Source organism: Perca fluviatilis, chromosome 3 (assembly GCF_010015445.1).
Source record: "Perca fluviatilis chromosome 3, GENO_Pfluv_1.0, whole genome shotgun sequence".
Lineage (NCBI taxonomy): Eukaryota > Metazoa > Chordata > Actinopteri > Perciformes > Percidae > Perca > Perca fluviatilis.
Genome location: NC_053114.1, coordinates 19,072,796 through 19,092,136, shown reverse-complemented (window position 1 = coordinate 19,092,136; position 19,341 = coordinate 19,072,796). Strand labels below are relative to the sequence as shown.

The 19,341-nt window shown below is 39.5% G+C and overlaps 1 protein-coding gene and 1 long non-coding RNA gene across 7 annotated transcripts; both read right to left on the bottom strand.

The window, feature by feature from the left end:
• Nucleotides 1-313: 313 nt before the first annotated feature.
• Nucleotides 314-4,942, bottom strand: LOC120555698. Of its 3 annotated transcripts, XR_005638744.1 has the most exons (8): nt 3,859-4,942; nt 2,654-2,850; nt 2,400-2,570; nt 2,014-2,309; nt 1,702-1,875; nt 1,350-1,598; nt 932-1,250; nt 314-832 (listed from the first exon to the last, which is right to left on the bottom strand). It is a non-coding gene; the product is annotated as an uncharacterized LOC120555698 (long non-coding RNA). The 3 variants fall into 3 exon arrangements; XR_005638745.1 differs by having other exon boundaries at nt 1,350-1,421; nt 2,654-4,941; XR_005638743.1 differs by having other exon boundaries at nt 2,654-4,940.
• A 130-nt stretch (nt 4,943-5,072) lies between these two features.
• LOC120555697 (interleukin-18 receptor 1-like) lies at nt 5,073-17,829 on the bottom strand. Of its 4 annotated transcripts, none has more exons than XM_039794662.1 (10): nt 17,294-17,829; nt 12,725-12,980; nt 10,856-11,036; nt 10,513-10,657; nt 10,363-10,428; nt 10,127-10,250; nt 9,770-9,915; nt 9,370-9,513; nt 9,171-9,274; nt 5,073-5,831 (listed from the first exon to the last, which is right to left on the bottom strand). In XM_039794662.1, the coding sequence occupies exons 1-10, from the start codon at nt 17,352-17,354 to the stop codon at nt 5,694-5,696; spliced, it is 1,365 nt and encodes a 454-aa protein (XP_039650596.1). In that variant the 5' UTR covers nt 17,355-17,829; the 3' UTR covers nt 5,073-5,693. The 4 variants fall into 4 exon arrangements, with proteins under 4 accessions (XP_039650596.1, XP_039650597.1, XP_039650598.1 ...); XM_039794663.1 differs by having other exon boundaries at nt 5,073-5,812; nt 17,294-17,827; XM_039794664.1 differs by having other exon boundaries at nt 5,733-5,812; nt 9,124-9,274; nt 17,294-17,827.
• Between the last annotated feature and the right edge of the window lie 1,512 nt (nt 17,830-19,341).

Sequence of the window (19,341 nt, the reverse complement as noted above, 5' to 3'; positions counted from 1 at the left end):
GTCCCTTTTTAACCCAGGAGTTGGGTCAAAAATAACCTAACTTGGGTTACTATGCCAGTATGCCTTATTTCAGAAAATAAAACATTTTTACATTATATTACACACTTTAAGCACTTTTACATTTGTATTGCATTAAATTAAAATCTATATAAAAAGGAAAGAAACACACACACTTCCCAGTGAGCATTTGATGTCAATTTAACATGACGTCAAAATTACGTCAAAATGTATTGACATATTTTGATATGATTTCAATGTCAAGCATCACTCAATTTCAACCTAAATGTACAATGACTGACAACATACACATAGATATATGTGCAAATTATTTAATTTATGTAAAACTTAGACATTAGAACATACATCATGTAGTGGTTTCAAAATGTATCAACGTACAAAATCCCAATTCCTGTAGGGCATGGCTAATGTACATAATGTTTGTTTTTCTCCCATAGAAACCATAGATTTCTTTTGTGTGCATTACTGTATTTGATTAATATCACTATGCATCTTATCAAAATGCTATAAAATGCCCCCCTCCACTCCCTTGTGAATCTATGCCTGTGTACCTTTTAGTCTGGGTTACACAAGGATGGCAATATCCCGACCCGTCATAAATGGTCCTGAAATGTCAGTAAGAACCCATAGTAATGGAATATCCATGTTGTTTTATTCATAATACGTTTGGTGTACTGTATAATCCAGCTCATACAAAAGCAAAGTATTAAAAACAAAACTTATTTTCCGGTGTGGCTGAAGACATTTCCCACCACACAAGTTAGGTTGAAGCACACTGGCGTGTTCACGAGACTTCTCGGGCCTTCTCTGGTGTCTGTTGAGGAAACACAAACACAAAACACAGAGTGAGGTCTGGTGTAATAGACATAAATGGACTGAGTCTTTAAAGTACATATCTTAGAGTTTTACTTACATTTTGCAGCCTCGCCATAAACTCCCTCTCCTTCTCCAGTCCCGAGGTCCCTGACTCCTGGTAGGGGGCAGGGGTTTTGTCTTGGAACTGGAGGAGGACTCAGGCTTGCGGTAACTCTTCCTGGTGGGGGAGGAGGGGGAGGCTTCTGGTTGCTCCGGTGATGGCGCGGTGTGGGTCAGGGCTTAGCGGAAATGCTCCCTCATCCTCTTAGACTGGGCCACGTTCAGGCTGAGGGCGTAGAAGCAGTCAGCGGTGGCCATGTTGTGGCACATAAAGGTGGCCACCATCTTCTGCTGCCCGACAGAAGGTTGTTCTTGACCTTAAAACAGTAGAAGAGAAAAGATTGCTACGGTTAGTTAAGCCAGAAGAGTTTTAATGAAATCCAGCATGAACAGATAAGTGACTGAGGAGAACTTACATGAGCAGACACAGCGGTCCTCAGGTCAGTGAAGTTGGGGGACCCTTTAAGGCAGATCTCCGCCCACGCTACCTGCAGGTGGTGCAAGAAGTTTTAGCATGGGCCCTTCCCAGCCGTGAAGAAAACCAGCTGGTTCGGTGGCTTGCTGGCCACCCGTAGCTGCAGCCACCGAACCAGCCATCGAAACTCGTCAGTCTCTAAGAACATTTGGGCCACCCCAAAGGACTTGTTAGTCTTGTGTTCCCTGATCTGCAATACACAGAAAATGGACGGACTCTTTCAGAGGAAACATTAACAAAAACAACAGACTCACAAGCAGTGATGACAACAGGACACAGATTTTTATACTTACAGAGATCACAAAACCATCATCGCCAGGCCTGTGCGCCTCTGCGGCCTCTTTGACCTCGCAAACCCGGAGGTTACCAATCCCCCTGGGCAATGACCGTAATGGAGGCTGTGAAAGCCGCAAAGTAGCTGTAAAAACGGTACCGCGGCGACGGTGTGTGGTTCTCCTCCAGGGCGTCTGAAAGGAGAGAAGAAAAAGTATTTCAGCACACAAAGGGGAAGAAACATACACAAACAAGGACACATCACTATGCACGGCAGGCTTCTGTTGGAGATGGACTATTTTCACTATTTTGGAAAGAGGGATGCACACTACCCAGCAGCTCTGGGATCCTCAGTGTGGCCCCCTCCTGACACCGCTTCAGGTCCTCGCAGGATATTATCCTGGCCTTCTTGTGGCTTTTCACTGCCAGCAGGTGCAGGACAACGTTCCTGGTTGTGTCTGTGATGCACTTTGTGACGGGGCGCAGCACGCTCACCACATCCATCGCAGTCAGGTGAGACTGGGCAGGCAGGGTTTCCCGAAAGTATTTGAGGAACTGCTGTATGGTTCTCAGGTAGAAATGTGCCGTTGTGATGGTCTTGCCTGGGGACTGGAGGTGGGCTGTGTATCTGCAGAAACATAGGCTTTGAGTTAGTCACTGTTCACATCGGGTGTGTGTCATAACCACTTCACAATAATTCACATGGAAAGTCACTTACTTTTGGATGCCATCAATGTTCCTTAAAATAGCAAACTGAACAATTCAGTCTGTCCCTTTGCCAGGTAAAATATAAAAGACCTGACCCTCGACACTTTGGACTGTGCATTTTCCAGCTGCTTGGAAGGGGGGCAGCTGCCCTCATGGTACCGCTGGTAGTCCTGGAGGTCTTCTGTGAACACACATTTTAAATAATCTGAGTAACATTTAACATTGAGGTAGAACACATATATTTGTACTACTTTTCTTTCTTACCAATTGAAGGAGGGAATTTCAGGTTCCTTATTCCAGGGCTACGTCCACTGCCCCGGAAGAGGTTTTTCAGGTTTGTTCCTGACTCTGGTCCAGCAGCATGAACGGAGGCTGCTCCCCAACAGGGTCTAGCTGCTCCTGTGTGTGTTGAGGAGGAGGCTGATGCTGCTGAGGCTGAGGGCTATTTTTCTTCTTTCAGACTATTACAAAAAACAGATACACAATTACATGTTTATTTTACCCTGTCTATTTGTTTCCTTCCTCTCTATATTGTTAAGGTTTTTACATTAGGGATTAATTCATATATAATTCAAAGCCTGATTTATGTAAAAGGTTATACCTAAAAAAAAAAAAAATAGATTTTCCCTCCCAAATTTCCCTCCTTTAAAAACGAGTGTAATCTACTCTACACATTTTTTCTGTATATTCATCCTTAAAAATAAATGTACAGAGATAACTTCCAGGGAGTTGTGTATAAATCTGAGGTACACCACAGCCCCGGGCGGGAACCGGCGATTTGTCAGCATTACATTTTTGCATTTTTTATTTAAAAGGAACTACATAAAGTACTTAATACATAACTTTTAGTAACGTTAACAAACAATTAAAAATACATCCAACGTGGAAACGTGAGCATTCAAAATAGGCTACGTCATAGCTGAATACAAATTTCCCTCCTTTTTCTGTTCACTTTTCAGCAAGAAAATATCCAATAATAATAATGTCCGTACATTTCTAACGGTCGGTGGATTAGCTATCGTTAGTAACGTTTTATTCATAAACATCTTCTTAAACCGAGCTAAATCAATGTTATCTACGTTTTAGCGTGCTAACATTTGTGGTATCATTAACCTGGCTACATTGGCTGGCTAGCTAGCTAGCTAGCCAGCCAATTTAGCATACAGTGACTCAGATACATCTTAATAAAAAAGAAAACCGATAACTTACTTAGCTAGCTACTTAGATAACGTTTATTTTAATGTGCAAACAGACATAGCGCTAGATAGATAGATAACAACGATACAGCATTGACATGTCTCCATTAACAACTCCTTTGAAAAAACGTAAATGTCAGTTACTCTTCACAAGCAAGCTAGGTAGCTAGCTAGTTAAGTTAGCTAATGGAACGTAAGATAGTTTATTTTAGAAGCACGGTTTAAACAAGCACATTTTCTGCAACAAACTACCAGTAAGATGAAAATGCTTACCTCGCCTCCCTGCCCCAGGAACCAAAGTGTCGTTTAGAGGAGAAAATAAGCTGGTCCGATGTCAAGACAACTAACCGAAAAATACATTGTAGAGAGAGAGAGCGCGCGAGAGAGAGAAAGCCAAGCCTATAACCCAGAACATGGGTTAGCTACTCTTTGAAAAATAACCCAGAAACCCAAACAACCCAGGCAATGGGTCAAATATTAGCCCTATAACCCAGAAAATGAGTTACTCTCTGAAAAAATAACCCATAATTTTAACCCAACACAAATAACCCAGAAACTGGGTTGACAAAATAACCCAGGAGTTTTTAGTGTGTATACACCTTTTTTCATGCACTTGTATGAAATAGTTGTATATTTTTGTTTTTTAGCTTATTGACCTTGTTTTTAGCTTTTTCTATCTTCCTGTAAAATGTTGGAAATGTTGTGTGCAAGTAGCTACATTGAGATCAATCTAAAACCAAATCAAAATCCTTTTATGTCTACACATCCTTATTCTGATTCTGAAGTCAGAGAAATGCAATGTATTTGTTGTTCTGAAAACCTTCCACTAGGTGGCAGAAACACATCAAATTAGCTGACATAAAATGCCCTCATGATGCAAACAATGATCTACCTATTCAACAAACATTGGAGCAACAGTGTGTTTCCAGCCACCGGATGAATAGAAGTCCAGCATTGGTGCAGCTGTCAACCGTCACTTGATTACTGTTTGCTATTTGTGGGCAGGGGCGTCGGACTGGGGGGCAAAGGGGACTGAGTACCCATAAGGCCCAACAAGATGATAAAATGAATGGCTGTGGATGCTGGGAGGGGCCCATAGAGAATGCCCTTTAACAGGGCCAAGAATTTTGTTTGTGGGTTTATCACAGCTTCCTTTCTCCGCAGTGCTGTGGAGATCTGTCTGGCAATGTGAGACTTATCACAGCTTGTCTGCCCCTCAGCAAGTTGATGAGAACATCTGACTGCAAAATGTAAAATCAAAACAATATACTAAAAAGCTAACCAGTGAAATACCTTTACTGGGAAGCTCCATTAAAGAAAAACAGTAGGATTTTAGTAAATATAAAAGACATAAAATAAAATATAACAAATTATAAATAGAAATAAAAATATATTATATATATATACACATATATATATATATATATATTTAATACTATATATATGTATATATATATATATAGTATTAAATATGAAATACATTCAAGGCAAATATACATTTATACCTTTTCATCATACACGTAATAATTGAATATAATATCAAACACAATGCTGATTTAAAAGTACTGGTACAACAGAAACAGACACAAAAGAGAATTTCTGCCACAATGACAAGTCAAAATGTCTGCTGCCAAAAAGGCCTATTTGCTCAATGAAATGTGTTCAACAGGTGTGCGCAGAGTGAGGGAGAGATGGAAGATCTGCAGTGCTGAGGCTCACCAGGAGTGGGCATTACTACACCAAGGCACTTCATTTTATGATATATGTGGTAGGGGTGAGTGGGGTCGAGTGGTAGGGGAAATAAGTTATCGGGGTGGAAAAGGGATGGAGAACAGTTATTTCCTGTGAGTAAGAGGATCTTCAAAAACTATTTGAGAGTAAATTGGAAATCACAAGAAAGCTTTATCATGAAAAGTGCTCTATAAATAGAATGTATTATTATTATTATGATGTAGCATACAAAAACAATTGATCTGATATATTCATTGTAACTAAAAAGTTATCATACTGGATTGTCTGAGGTAAAAGCCTTTCTTTTGATGCACGCTGCGGGGAAGGTAGGTAATAACGTAGCTGCTTCCAGAAGGAGGAGGAGGGCGGCATGGAGCTTATGCCCTTCCAGGTGACACAGTCGCCAGCCTCGCTAAGAAGCTGTAAGGCCTCTGGTAACGAACCTGAGCCTGTCGCTCCACAAGGGCTTCATGGATGGCACTCAGCAGGTCAGATCCTAGACGGAGAAGAAGGAGCTGCATGGGTGGGAACCAAACCCAGACAGCAACCCAACATTGAATAAATATTGATTTTCCATCGGAATCATCATTATGGTTGATATTGAAATTTCAATGCAAAATAAATGTTGAATCACCATTACAATATCGATGAAACCTGACGTTATTAATGTTGATGGCAACAACATTGGAACAACATTGATCTGTAGTTATCTTTATGATTGATTAAGCATTGATATTTGGTTTATCGGGCGATATTGCCAATGTGTTGAAAAGTCATTGATTTATAGTTGACCGGGAAACGACCTGTTGTTGAAAAGCCATCGAAATATAGTTGACCGGGAAATATGATTGAAAATGCATTGATATATAGTTGACCGGGAAATATGATTGAAAATGCATTGATATATAGTTGACCGGGAAATATGATTGAAAAGTCATTGATTTTTGGTTGACCGGGAGATCATCGGGTGGTAGACCAACGTACTGCACCGGACACATCTCATTTCTGGACTCTTGGGGCGAATACGATCAGGTAAGCTTGCTTAATATGTAATGTTCGATATGAATGAATTGTACTAGCTAAATCAAATACTGTTACTCGTTAACATGATGGTTAGTGTCCATTATGCTTTTGGATTCTGCATCAGACAACTTTTAAAAACAGCTAATGTTAGCTAGCGTTAGCTAACGTTAGCTAGCGTTAGCTAACATTCGTTAGCGTTAGCTAGCAGTAACAGTCTTAGAACATGGTACAGATGAAGTTGGAAATGTTTTGGCAAGGAAATTATTGGATATGACTGAATTTCCATTTGTAGTTGCATTATAGCTTTTGGGTTTTGCTGAGGACAACTTTTAGAATTCGGTCATGTTAGCTAATGCTAGCTAACGTTAGCTAGCGCTAGCCTTAGCCTAAATATCCATTTTGAACTGATGTTTGGCAAGGATGTGACAGTATTTGTTGCTCTAATTGTGTTGTAATGTGTTTGTAGAGAGGAAAATGCCGGGCGGAGAGAGAAGGAAAAGAGATCACCTGCCAGAGGGACTGAAGCAAGTAAAAAGGTAACCTTCAATTTTGAAAAGTGATTTGAATGTAGGGAAAACATGATAGGCTAGACTACAACACTGGACAAATTGCCTTATATCCGATCATTGAAAAATACTAGGACTAGTGAATTTGTTTCCAAGTGTGTATATATGTGGGTGTTCTGTTTAACTTAAAGGCTAATTTGTTTGCATTGTGCTTGTATTTTCTGTTTTAGATGCTCATACACAGCAGATGGGGACAGCCAGCGTCACCCAATTTACTTTCCCACCCAGGCTGTGCAACAGTTGCTGCACTATGCGTCAGACCGGGCAGGATGGACTGGACGACAAACCAGTCAGACGTCAGAGGACCATGAACTGTAACTATGCTAAAGAGGACAAATAATGAAATAAGAGGCTAATAAAATGAATTTGTTTTTACCTTAAACAGTGTGGTGTGGTCAGTGTTTTTAGGCTAGGCTATAGGCATACAAGCTTTCAAATGTTCAATCACTTTTTACCTTCCTGGCTGTAGATAAAGCAGGATATTCATTATAGGTTATTTAATTTAGGGCATTACATTTTCGTATGCCTAGCAATACTTTTCTATGGCTTAATAATGATTGAAATTCCATTGAAATCACGTTGATCCTTAGTTCAGTTGAAATTTCAACATTGTTTCAATATTCCTGATAATTGAAATACCATTGAAATTCCGTTGATCTATGGACAGGATTTCAACATTGTTTCAATATTAAAACAGGGTGCAAAATGATGTTGAATCAACATCAGAATTTGATGTTGTTTCAATGACTTAATGTTGACAACGCAATGTTGATTTAACATAGTTTCAATGACTGTTTGCTATCTGGGAAACCACCGTGCGACTCTCAGCTGCAACCAATCAGAATTCAGATTATATATATTATTATATTATTAATATATATTCATTAAAGGGGGGGTTCAGAATTTTGGACATAGGAAATCATTTCCAAGTTAGCCAGTGTATTATTTATCAGTGGAGACCGTTTTTAACATGTTTAATCCAGTCCTTCTAGTTGCAGAGTTCGCTGGTGCTAGGCTAGCGCAAGTCAACAGTATCTGCTTCTCAGCAGTGGCGGAATTTTACTTTGCTCCGGTTAGTAGTACTATAAAGTATTAAACAGAGAAGCGCACTGGCGGAGACACTGCTCAAGTGGTGAATGTGTAGTGTAGTTTAGACAAACTTTCAAAAACCCCGCAATCTGAAGGACCACAAGTCACTGACAACGAATGCGGTTCCATCCGTCTTTCCAGATGCACCAACAGCTACTGATGAACAGGTAATAACTTTTGGTAGGCCACTATAGCTAATAAAGCTAGCCCCTTTCGTAACATTAGCCTAGCAGCTACTGATAGATTATAGAGACTGACAACGTTAGTGGAGATAACGTTACAGTTCAATGCATTGTGTTGATTTCTTCGTGCAATGTACTCTGCTTCTGTAGCAATAAGTGACAGCGGCACGTAAATAAACTTGCATGATTGTCATGTAAACCGGCTTTCTTGGTAGCCTAGGTAATATTACTCCGCTGCTGCTGCTGTAGCCTATGCCTGGGGTCTTCAACGTTTTTTAAACCAAGGACCCCTTAACTTAAAGCGAGACGGAGCAGGGACCCCCTACTACATATATTGTATAAAATGAAGTTGCATAATAAACTGGGCCTACAGTTACGTGTAGGGCTGCCTAAAGCTTTTTTACATACCTTTTTTTGCATAGAATACTAAGCTTTTAAAAAAGCCTTATAATTGTTGGCATATTATAAATTACATTTTAAATAAAAAAAACAACTAATACCTTAGTGACTACCTTACCTATGGGCCAGTAAGCCTATCATCAGTGGGGATTTATATTTGCTAATAATATGTTGGATTCATGTTAAGACTTTTTTAATTTTTAAAAAGACTTTCAAAAATTGACAATAATTTGGAGGCCCCCCTGCAGTGACTCTGAGGACCCCCTGTTGAAGATCCCTGGCCTATGCTATACAACTACAGGGAACAAAGTATAACTTTTGCAATGCGATGTAAGGGTAGTTTTATTAGCAGTTACTGTTGACTTGCGCTAGCCTAGCACCAGCGAACTCTGCAACTAGAAGGACTGGATGAAAAGTGTTGAAAACAGTCTCCACTGATAAATAACACACTAGGTAACTTGGAAATGAGGTCCTATGTCCAAAATTCTGAACCACCCCTTTAAGATTTTCGGGTAGATTCTCTTTAGAGTATAACCTTTAATATGTACCTTTCCCCGGTAAGACGTCACGATCAAGACAGAGACTATAACCAAACCTCTCTTCCAAAACATTCTCTCTTCTCTTTTCTGTCATCTTCATGTAGTCCTACGTCTGTGTTGCTCTTGTAACAGACCAAAAAGGCATCATAGCTCTTTCCATCTAAGATAACAAAAACAAACAAAACAAGCTTAGGTGGAGAACAATATGCACCTGTTATGCAAAACGTTATTCAAAACATGAAACATTTTTTCCACCTGAGGTGCTGGGATAGCAACAAAGAGTGCGTCGTAGAAAAACAGCAATGTCCATTTTCAGCTTCATATACAGAACAACTGCTACAACAATCACCACCACGACCAACACAATGCCAAGAGCGAGGGAGAGTGACGAAAATGATGCTGTAGGGACAAAAAGGACAAATAACTCCTACAAATATTCATTTAAAGTAGCAAACGCCAGATGAAACATCCCTGTAATCTGAATGTGTCGATTAGAGATGTGTTTATTAAGTACAATTTAGTGTATCCCAGGGTCATTAGCTGAACTAGTTTGAGCTTTAGGTTAGTAAACTGAACCCAACACTGCTGGAAAAAACAATATACAATAGCAAGAATAGGAAAGCCAAAGATGTATCTATCCATCCATCTCACATACATTTTTGGGCCAAGTTGATTGTGACAAAGCTTGAGTGTTCGGATACAGATTGCAGTTTACAGGTGTAATTTTTTGATAGATCCTCCTCTGACACTTTTTTAAAGACGAGAGATGCTGTCATCTTTAATTCTCCGTCATTATTTTCCCTGAAAAGAAAAGGAAAGGACAAAGGTTAACTCTGATATGTGTGTGTGTGTGTGTGTGTGTGTGTGTGTGTGTGTGTGTGTGTGTGTGTGTGTGTGTGTGTGTGTGTGTGTGTGTGTGTGTGTGTGTGTGTGTGTGCATATGTGGCTACGTATAATATTTGCACTCCCAAACCTATTTGTGAAAGCTGGTACATCTGTGTGAAATGTTTACCTTGTGAAATTGTAGAAAACTGGTAAGCTGATGTCCGTTTCCACCAATGATTTCCCACTTAACCAGAATACCTCATCAAAGTCTGAATACATAACAGCTTTACAATCAATCACCTTTGGTGAGCCTAGAAAAAGCAGAGTTTACACAAAATTTAAAAGTAGTAGATTAGAAAGATAATAAATGCTTATACTTGTATATCCAAGTGTGTGTATTCACGCTACAAGATTGAAGCTCACCCAAATCTACATGAAATACATGATTATTCTGTGGTTCTGTGATTGCAGCATCTTTCCCAGGTTTTTCTGTGCAAAAAAAAGGAGAAAAAACTTTCATCTCTATTCTAGCATATAAAGATAAACATATTGAAAACAGTGCTGATTTGCTACCCTTTGGTTGGACATCAAGCACCATTGTAAAGGTCATGTTATATATTTGACCATAACACAGGTAAGATCTGGTACAGGTGTAGACCCCATGATCACTCTCTTCCACACTTGAGAAGTAACTGTTTTTTGGCAATGACTCGCCCTCCTACAAGATGGAAAATGTATTAAATTCATGAAAATCAGCCTCAAATAAAACAAAACTCCACACTCCTCCCAAACTGTGGTATGCTTAAAAAATATTTTTTAAATGTTTAAATCTGATGGGTTACAACATGTAGTCAGAAGTCCTGACCACATTTCTGGAGCTAAAATATCATATGATATATCTGCTGTGTTTACATACCTTGTGCCATATAATGCCGTTGCTGGTTATATTCGGGATGTTTGGAGCAGGTCTGTTTACATCAGGGCAATGCAATGTGCAGGTCTCTTGTGTGTAACATGTTATAGGGTACTGGGTCATCTTTTCATACTCTCTGGACTGTGGTGTGAGAACTGTCAGCCTGAACCAGGTGCTGGCATTCCTGCCATGTCATCAAAGAAAAGATGAATATGAAGGTTTCACTTTACATTTGAATCACAACCACTTACAATGAATGTGAAAGTAGAGACGGCTTTAAGGATCTGTTTCCAAATGACAAATTTTCCTCTTAGCCAGTGTGCCATTTCCACATCCAGTTTGTTTTGGTATTATTTGGCAAGATCTGTATGTCTGTATATACATCACCACATTATAACAGCCCTTTAATGGCATTTGGCTTGTGGCTGACAAGGTTTCATGAATTTTATTAATTTGAAGCAGAGTGAGACCTGCAGTTCTCCCTCTTCCCTCTTTGTCTAACTCCTCCTATCAAGCGAGCATGGGCATGGGTACCACTAATCATTAATTTCATACCAATGCCATGCCGGTATATAGCAGCAATCCTATGAGATTGACCGTTCTGTTTTTTTAGTAAAGCCCTTTGAGATGACATACTGTGATTTGAGGCTCTAGTTAGCTAAAGAAACATTAACTTGAATCAGCCCCAGCCGTAAACTAGGGTTAGCAGAAGGCTAAACTACTGTTAAAGGTCCCATGGCATGAAAATTTCACTTTATGAGGGACCACTAAGGTCTATATAAAAGCATCCAAAGAGCACCACGTCATGGGACCTTTAAAGATTTTATTTGGCATTGAATCAATACATTTTGAAGGAGACCTAGATAATGCAATATGATCCTGTATTCAAGAGATCAAAATTAGGTCTGCAGAGTAACGAAAGTTAATACAGGGTCAGATTCTTATATAGGCCTATAGGTCGTCCATCCTTATCTCCTCCAATCAAAAGGCCTTGGCACTTCTGTAGGGTTGAGATAGTCTTGCATTGCCAGACCTACCTTCACAGCACTGCGGAAGAAGGTCTGGCTAGTCCACACATCATGGGAGAAAAACATGCTCTGGTTTATTGGCATTTCTTTAAACCAATCACAATCGTCTTGGGTGGCGCTAAGTGCCGGACTCAATGACGGTGGCTCTGCAAAATAGGCTCGGGAAGGAACTTGTAGGCCTGCGTATGTTTTAGTAATGCAAGAGAAAATACAAATTTGGTCTCGATTTACCCTGCAGAGATCTGAGGAGCTAACCATAGTCCTCATAAATCGACCAGTTTAGAATGAAAGCGGAAGGTGACGGAATGAGGGACTTGCGGCGGAATTTCCGGCGGCACCTAAACAATCCCGAAAATGAAACGTCATCAATATAGACTAGGGTTCAGATAACCTTGCTTGTCCACCACGTTTACCCGGTGTCTCCTTGTTCGGAAGGCAGCAGTAGGCGGTGCCATAGCTTCGGCATTATTTTTTTTCTCTCTCTCTCTCTCTCTCTCTCTCTCTGAAGTGACCTGTGATTGGCCAAAGTCTCCTTTGATGACTAGATTTCCTTAAGCCTGAAGATAGAGCCCAATGACGCCAAAGATAAACTGCCTACCCCAACTTTAAGATCTAACTTCTAATAAAATGACTAATGTAAAACCTCATCCGTCAGTGATCTTAGTAGCCTCTAGCCAAAATAATCCCTTAGGAGTAAAATGTGTTTGCATGCCTTAACTTTACAGTTTTGTTCTATGCCAGTCTCAGGAAGGAAACATGCATGTTATTAACTGTGGTTTCTGTGGAAATGTTTCTTCCTTGTGATAGAGGAATGTTTAGGTTTATCAATTTGTTTGTACTTTACCCCTGAGTGCATGAGTAATTCCCCCGATAGTTTACAGAGGCATTAAGAATCACAAGGCTCCTCCCATGAACCAGTATGCCCATCTGCCTCTGCTCAGCTGATGACACGTTGTTGGTCAGATCCATGTCCTGGGTGGTGTAACTGGTCCAGATCAGTTTGGCATCACCATGATCATACCCTCTGGGACGGGGGCAGTACAGCGCGACCATCTCACCTTCCTTGACATATATCTCTCTGGGTCTCTGGGGACACACACCTGCAAAGTGTCACACATTTTAATTGTACTTTGTAAAACTAGAACTTTAGGTTACCAGGGTAACTATAATTATCTGTTAACCCAGTGAGGTATCTCGCTATGGGAAGTGCCCTCAGGCGTGACCAATCATGGAAGCTCCAATAACACCACGTCTGTCGAAGACAGCCCAATCATCGTGAGCTGATGCAAGCTAAAATTAACCTCGACGGTTAGCAGAAAATATAACGGACACCCAACTCAAAAGCAACGCAATTACAGAAATGTATTCCTTTTTGCCGTAAAGCAGTAATATAACGCATTACTAATTACATTTTGGTAATATTATACCCATTACAATCTCAGTAACGCGATTTACAACGCATTTTAATGCAACATTTAGTGGTGTTTTGTTTTTTTAAGAATTCACCAACAACGCGAAAAACATTTCTTCACAGGAAAAAAAAAGCCATGAGTATTATTTCCTGTTGCTGTATTCGATGGTTGAGATGAATGCAGAGACAGATACATCGCGTGATGGACATTATTTCCAGGAGTTATTACGCTGCGTTGAAGGGAGCTGTCCCATCACTCTTCCATGTGGTCTGGGCCAGAACCAGAGATGGTACGGACAACATCTGTGTCCCAACAGGTGACTTCACGGTACGTCAGCGCGGACAGCAGTGTGTCCGAGCTGCTGACAGATAGAAACATGTCGGGAATTAATGTTTAGGATTGCTACACGTAAATACCATTGCATTTTATCAGCCGTGGAAAGTAACTATGCCATTGTCTTTAATACAACTGTAAGGTACTTTTAATGGAGTATTTTCATTTTCTCCTACTTGCCTATTGTACGTTTTACTTCTATTCTATTCTATTTTTATAGCTTTAGTTACTTTGCATATTCATATCAATTATACAAAATAGTATGAATAATCTATGATGTATTAAAGTGGATAAAGATGAGACTTTATTGATCCAGTGGTGAAATTCACAAGCTACCTGCCAAGTAAAACTTCTGCTGTTATTTTGGTGAAAGTAACTCAAAAGTAATGCAAAAATAGTGTAAAGTAGGGGTGGGGGGAAAAATCGATACAACATAGTATCGCAATATTTTCTGTGGCAATACTGTATCGACACACAGACGGCAAGTATCGATCTTTCATTATATATGTGTTGTCAGTTTGTCTGCTTGACAATCTGATTTTGCAGCAATACAATTGAAGTGAGATGAACAAAGAGAAATTTATCTTTTTAGATAAAAGAGATGTTGACAAAGTTTCCTTTTGGGGACATAATTTGAAATTGGGAAAAATGTTTAGTGGGAAAAAAGTTAATGAATTGCAATATATCGCAGAATATTGCAATATGTTTAAAATCGCAATAATATCGTATCGTGACATAAGTATCGTGATGATATTGTATTGTAAGGCCTCTGGTGATTCCCATCCCTAGTGTAAAGCATTACAATTCAGAGACAGTAATATTGTAATATAACTAATTACTCTCAAATGACAGTAACTGGTAATCTATAATGTATTACATTTTGGAAGTAACTTACCCAACACTGTTGCTAATGTTACATAGTGGTAGAAATAGGTAGACGTGAGCAAAGAATTTCTAATAAGGGAAGAAGTTTCACTATCTCGTTACTTGCAGTTCCACCAGAGTTCCATATAGGGGGCGCTCACAGGCCAGTGCAGAATGAATGGGAATCTATGGAGCTATACCCCTCAAAATCCACTTTTCTCAGGATATAATTTTTTGTCTAGTAATTTGAATGTTGCATTCGAAAGGGGAGGCTAAGAAAATACACACTGCTGGGTGTTGGATTTTTTTAACGTGGCTTTTTTGTTCTAAAAAGCCTTTTAAAATGTCAGTGATGTCATACACATATACTGTACAGCCAGAGATACTACTTTACGGCAAGCTCTGAGTCACTTCCTTTGTTATTTCGAGGCATCGACAACACAGCTAACAGGTAAGGCTCTCCCTGTCAACACACGTGCTAGAAAGAGGTTTGCTAATGTTTTAAAGACCACGCCGAAATATTCACTCTGACATTCTGGTTCTGCTTCGGATGCCGTCAAGCGGGATCTCCGATCGTAATCAGTCCTTCACTGACCAATCAGCATTCATTAGCAGAATGCTAGCGTGTTATGGGCAACAACGACTCAACCTGTAAGAAATCGAATGGACATAAGTACTCGTTCATTCCACTTTCGACCTATAATCCATGTTGAACTTGCAAAAACTACAATCAAATCTGAGATTTCTCAACGACAGTCAGACGAAAGAGACAAATTTAGCCGTCTAGCTCCACAGAGTCCCATTCATTTTGCACTGGACCACAATCACCCCCAGTGGAAATCTGGTGGAACTGCAACCAAATTCGGTACAATGGGGCTGAATAGGGAGTGGAAGGGCTTTCCGTAGACCGGCTTTGATATGAGCCAACACAGCCACAATAGAAAACAACAACCTGAGCCTGAGCAAATATTTCTTATAAAAAATCCACAAATCCACAAGATTTGTCCACAAAAATCCGGACGTGAGGACAGCTGAGGAGCTCGTATCATCTATACAAGAAAGAAAATTTGAATGGCACGGGCGGCAGCGCTTAAAAGGAGGTTAGGCTGGCCCATGCTTCCATGATTGGTCACGCCTGAGGGAGCTTCCCATAGTAAGCTATTTCATGCGGTTAACAGAGAACTTGAACTTGTTTGTGGAAATTAACAAGGAAATTTCAAAGTTATCATTGTATGCTCAAATGGTGACTGAAATGTGACTGGTTAGAATAAGAGAATAATTTTTGACCGAGTGCAATAAAGATAAAATCTTGTTGTCACCATGAAGTTTCCAGGCAACTATCAGAAAGTCGAAGAAGTTACTGCACCTAATCCCACACAAAACTCCTTGTAAAACCACAAAATTGTTATTTTTACTTCAGTTTTTGTATAGATAAGTTTTGTAAGACAAAGATTTATGCTTAACTTAGATAAACATGTCCCACTCACGTCCACAGCTACAAGTTTGTTTTGGACCACATTTATCACAAGAAGTATTAGAAAAATGCAAGGCGCGCAGACTCACCAGTTTGTGATGCAAAGATGTGAAGATGCGGTGACTGATATGAGAGGTTGTAATAAAACAAAAGTTGTGGTTGTACTTAACACATTTTTTATATAAGTAAATGTAAAAGTAAATGTAAATATCATTTTACACATTTGTGAATGAATACACATTCAGATAATGTTTGAATATTTTATAATAGTGAAAATGTTAACATACAAGTTCAGATTTTTGTTCTACAAGTTCTCACAATGTATTCTACAAGTGCTCTAAATCAAGTCTTAAAGCTCTTGCATTTAGCTCATATTTAGCTTGATATAGGCTATTTTGCCTTTGTGACACATCATGAGTTTGGGTGATGAGACTACAATATTATGACACATTCTGACCATATACCAATTTAGTGGTTGCTAAATTAAGGAATTGGTCAGCTTCTGCGGAATTATTCAGCACTGATGATGCTTTGTTTGTTTTATTTGGCACGTCTTATAACCATGGTTATTTCATGAGGATTGTTGATATTTACCAGCTGCTAAAGCAATGCTGGTATTGCTCCCCTTGTGTGTGTGTGTGTGTGTGTGTGTGTGTGTAATCATGCAACATGTGATCTGGAAAACACCTACTGACTACCACTACCACAGAGGCGGTTTTGAGTACAGTACATCGCCAGGTGTTTATATGTCTGTCTGTTTGCAGATTTTATCACTGCGATATATTTACAATCTGATGCAGATATAATGGAATGTAATTCCTGTTTCGTAATCAAACCAGTAGGGGCAACAAGGCCTAGAATTACCTATTAAACAGATGAATTTATTAAGATTCAAGATGTATTTTTTGTCAGCCCCGGCTCTATAAAACAATATTTCCAAGTAATATAATAATCAATTAGCATGACCTGAGCCCATTTTAACATTGTATTTTGTCGAGGTCAACCTAGTTTTAAATACTTCCAAACTACATTACAGTACGGTTCGGGCCCCCAAAGGGTCACTGGATAAATCTCAGACGTAATGGAATGATAATGAGGGTTTATATTAAATAAATCTATATAATTTTTTTGACTTTTTATAAAATATAGGATCATTTTAGCTGTCTGGTTAATGATTTAATAATATAAGATAAGAAATGGCTCTTTTGTGGAAATGTAAACAATTAATAGATATCGAAAACTTATGCCCATATGCCTGTCACAACAGATTTACACATTATTCAACCTGTCTAATGACATACAGTAGTAGAAAAAGTAGTCATTATCATACCTGTCCATAACGTCAGGAGAATCGGAAGTATTTTCACAGTCATGATGAGAACAAAGCACATCAGGTTCCAGAGAGTCCAGGGTATTCTATAAACTCCTTGGTCCCGTTCAGTGGAATTACATGAGAACTGAAAGTAAAAGGAGGAGCTATATTACATAACAAAGTCAATCAACACTGCTCTTCTCATCTACCTCATATCTATTTCGGAGTGTCTCCACCCCCGGTAGAATAGCCTCGGCCACACAGCTGAGCTATTCACACCCTGTGACATAACAACAAAAACACGTTGTTCGCGTGCACCGAAATCACAGACGTTCATCTTCCATGACCGCAGAAACTGGCGTATTAGGAAAGTTTTGTCTCTAAAGTTTATAACAATTGAATTTCTAGCGGAAAATGGATACAGTCAACAGGGGCTAGCTCAAATAGTGGCATCGGCAGCTCGCAGTGGCATTTCCGGTGGCAGGTTGAGATGCCACGGCATCTGCCTCTGTTAGCAGTGGCATTTAAGGTGGTAGGTTGAGATGCCACGGCATCTGCCTCGGTTAGCAGTGGCATTTAAGGTGGTAGGTTGAGATGCCAACGATTTTTCCTGAGATGCCACGGCATCTTTCGCCGTTTATATGGTATTTCCGGTGCCAGCCTGAGATGCCACAAATTTACTCTGGCTCCTGCCGATGTTTGTGTGTTATTCATCGTGGCATTGTAAGATGTCACGGCATCTGCCGATGTTTGTGTGTTATTTCTCGTGGCATTGTAAGATGTCACGGCATCTGCCGATGTTTGTGTGTTATTTCTCGTGGCATTGTAAGATGTCACGGCATCTGCCGATGTTTGTGTGTTATTTCTCGTGGCATTGTAAGATGTCACGGCATCTGCCGATGTTTGTGTGTTATTTCTCGTGGCATTGTAAGATGTCACGGCATCTGCCGATGTTTGTGTGTTATTTCTCGAATGTTGTGGTCGGGCTAAGTTCGGCTGGCGGGGGGGGGGGGGGGGGGGGGGGGGGGGGGGGTTTTTTGGGGGGGCCCCGGCCCCCGTAAGACGCCATGGCAACATTTGACCAATTATGGAAGGTAATAACGAAAAATTAGTCGCGCAAACAAGGGCTGTGTCCGAAATCACCCACTAGGCTACGCATATAGGCTATATCATAGTTTATAAATATTAACAATTGCCAATATAAGACTTGATAGCATTTCCATGACCCTATTTGTGCAAAGGTTTCTTTGATTATTACAATATTTTATTTGTATTACAGTCTGTTATGTTGCAGTGCTGAGGAAAGAAATTGGTGGTAGCCTGTGTTTATTTTAATTTAAAATGCAAAGTAAAATGACAAAATCTCTATAAACTATAGGGATCAATTATAAAGATACAAACTTTTTTTGGCTGTAAACATTGTATCTATTCTTTGAAGTTGGGCATGATTTATAAAAAGATAAATCAGTTTTTTTTTCTTAAAGGTTATGTTCTATTCTATGTTTATTGTTATGCACAAAAATGTTAAAGCAAATCTCTTGTAGCCTTTGTGCAAACCTACTTTGCATTAAAACTGATTCTGATTATTCTGTAGAAAGAGAACTTTGTACACATTTTACAAAAGATAGTCACATTTTTAATAATCCCAAACTTTTAGTTTTATCAACTTTATTTTACATTAAATTACTAACTTTCCAGTGGGAAGGCTACTGCTTTGGCATTTCAACGTGTAAACATTTGGTGATGTTTGCTGATGTCAGTATGCATCTGCTGTAGGCCTACTAGTGGATAATACTACTGAGTTTGTGAAGTGTTTAAAACTCCTACATAAATATCGTCACAGAGAGTAGGCTACAACACCAGTGAGGAGATTCATCAATTAGCAGCCAGTGACTTGTTTAATAGCACTTGGGAAAAGCAACAGCATGAGTTTCTAAACAAACTCTGGTTTCGTCTTTCGAGTTCTTACAAGATGCTATATCCAATAGGCTATACATGTAAAGTAAAATAACCTAATCTTTAACCTGCATTTTTCTGTTAGCATTCCTATTTAAAAAGTGCCTATA

Excerpts from the sequence above, each read along its gene's own strand:
- LOC120555697 (XM_039794662.1), bottom strand. The coding sequence starts at position 17,354 with ATGTGCTTTGTTCTCATCATGACTGTGAAAATACTTCCGATTCTCCTG. Across the intron at positions 10,429-10,512 it reads GCTTGATGTCCAACCAAAGG|AAAAACCTGGGAAAGATGCT; the intron begins GTAGCAAATCAG and ends TTTTTTGCACAG. Across the intron at positions 10,251-10,362 it reads TGTATTTCATGTAGATTTGG|GCTCACCAAAGGTGATTGAT; the intron begins GTGAGCTTCAAT and ends TGCTTTTTCTAG.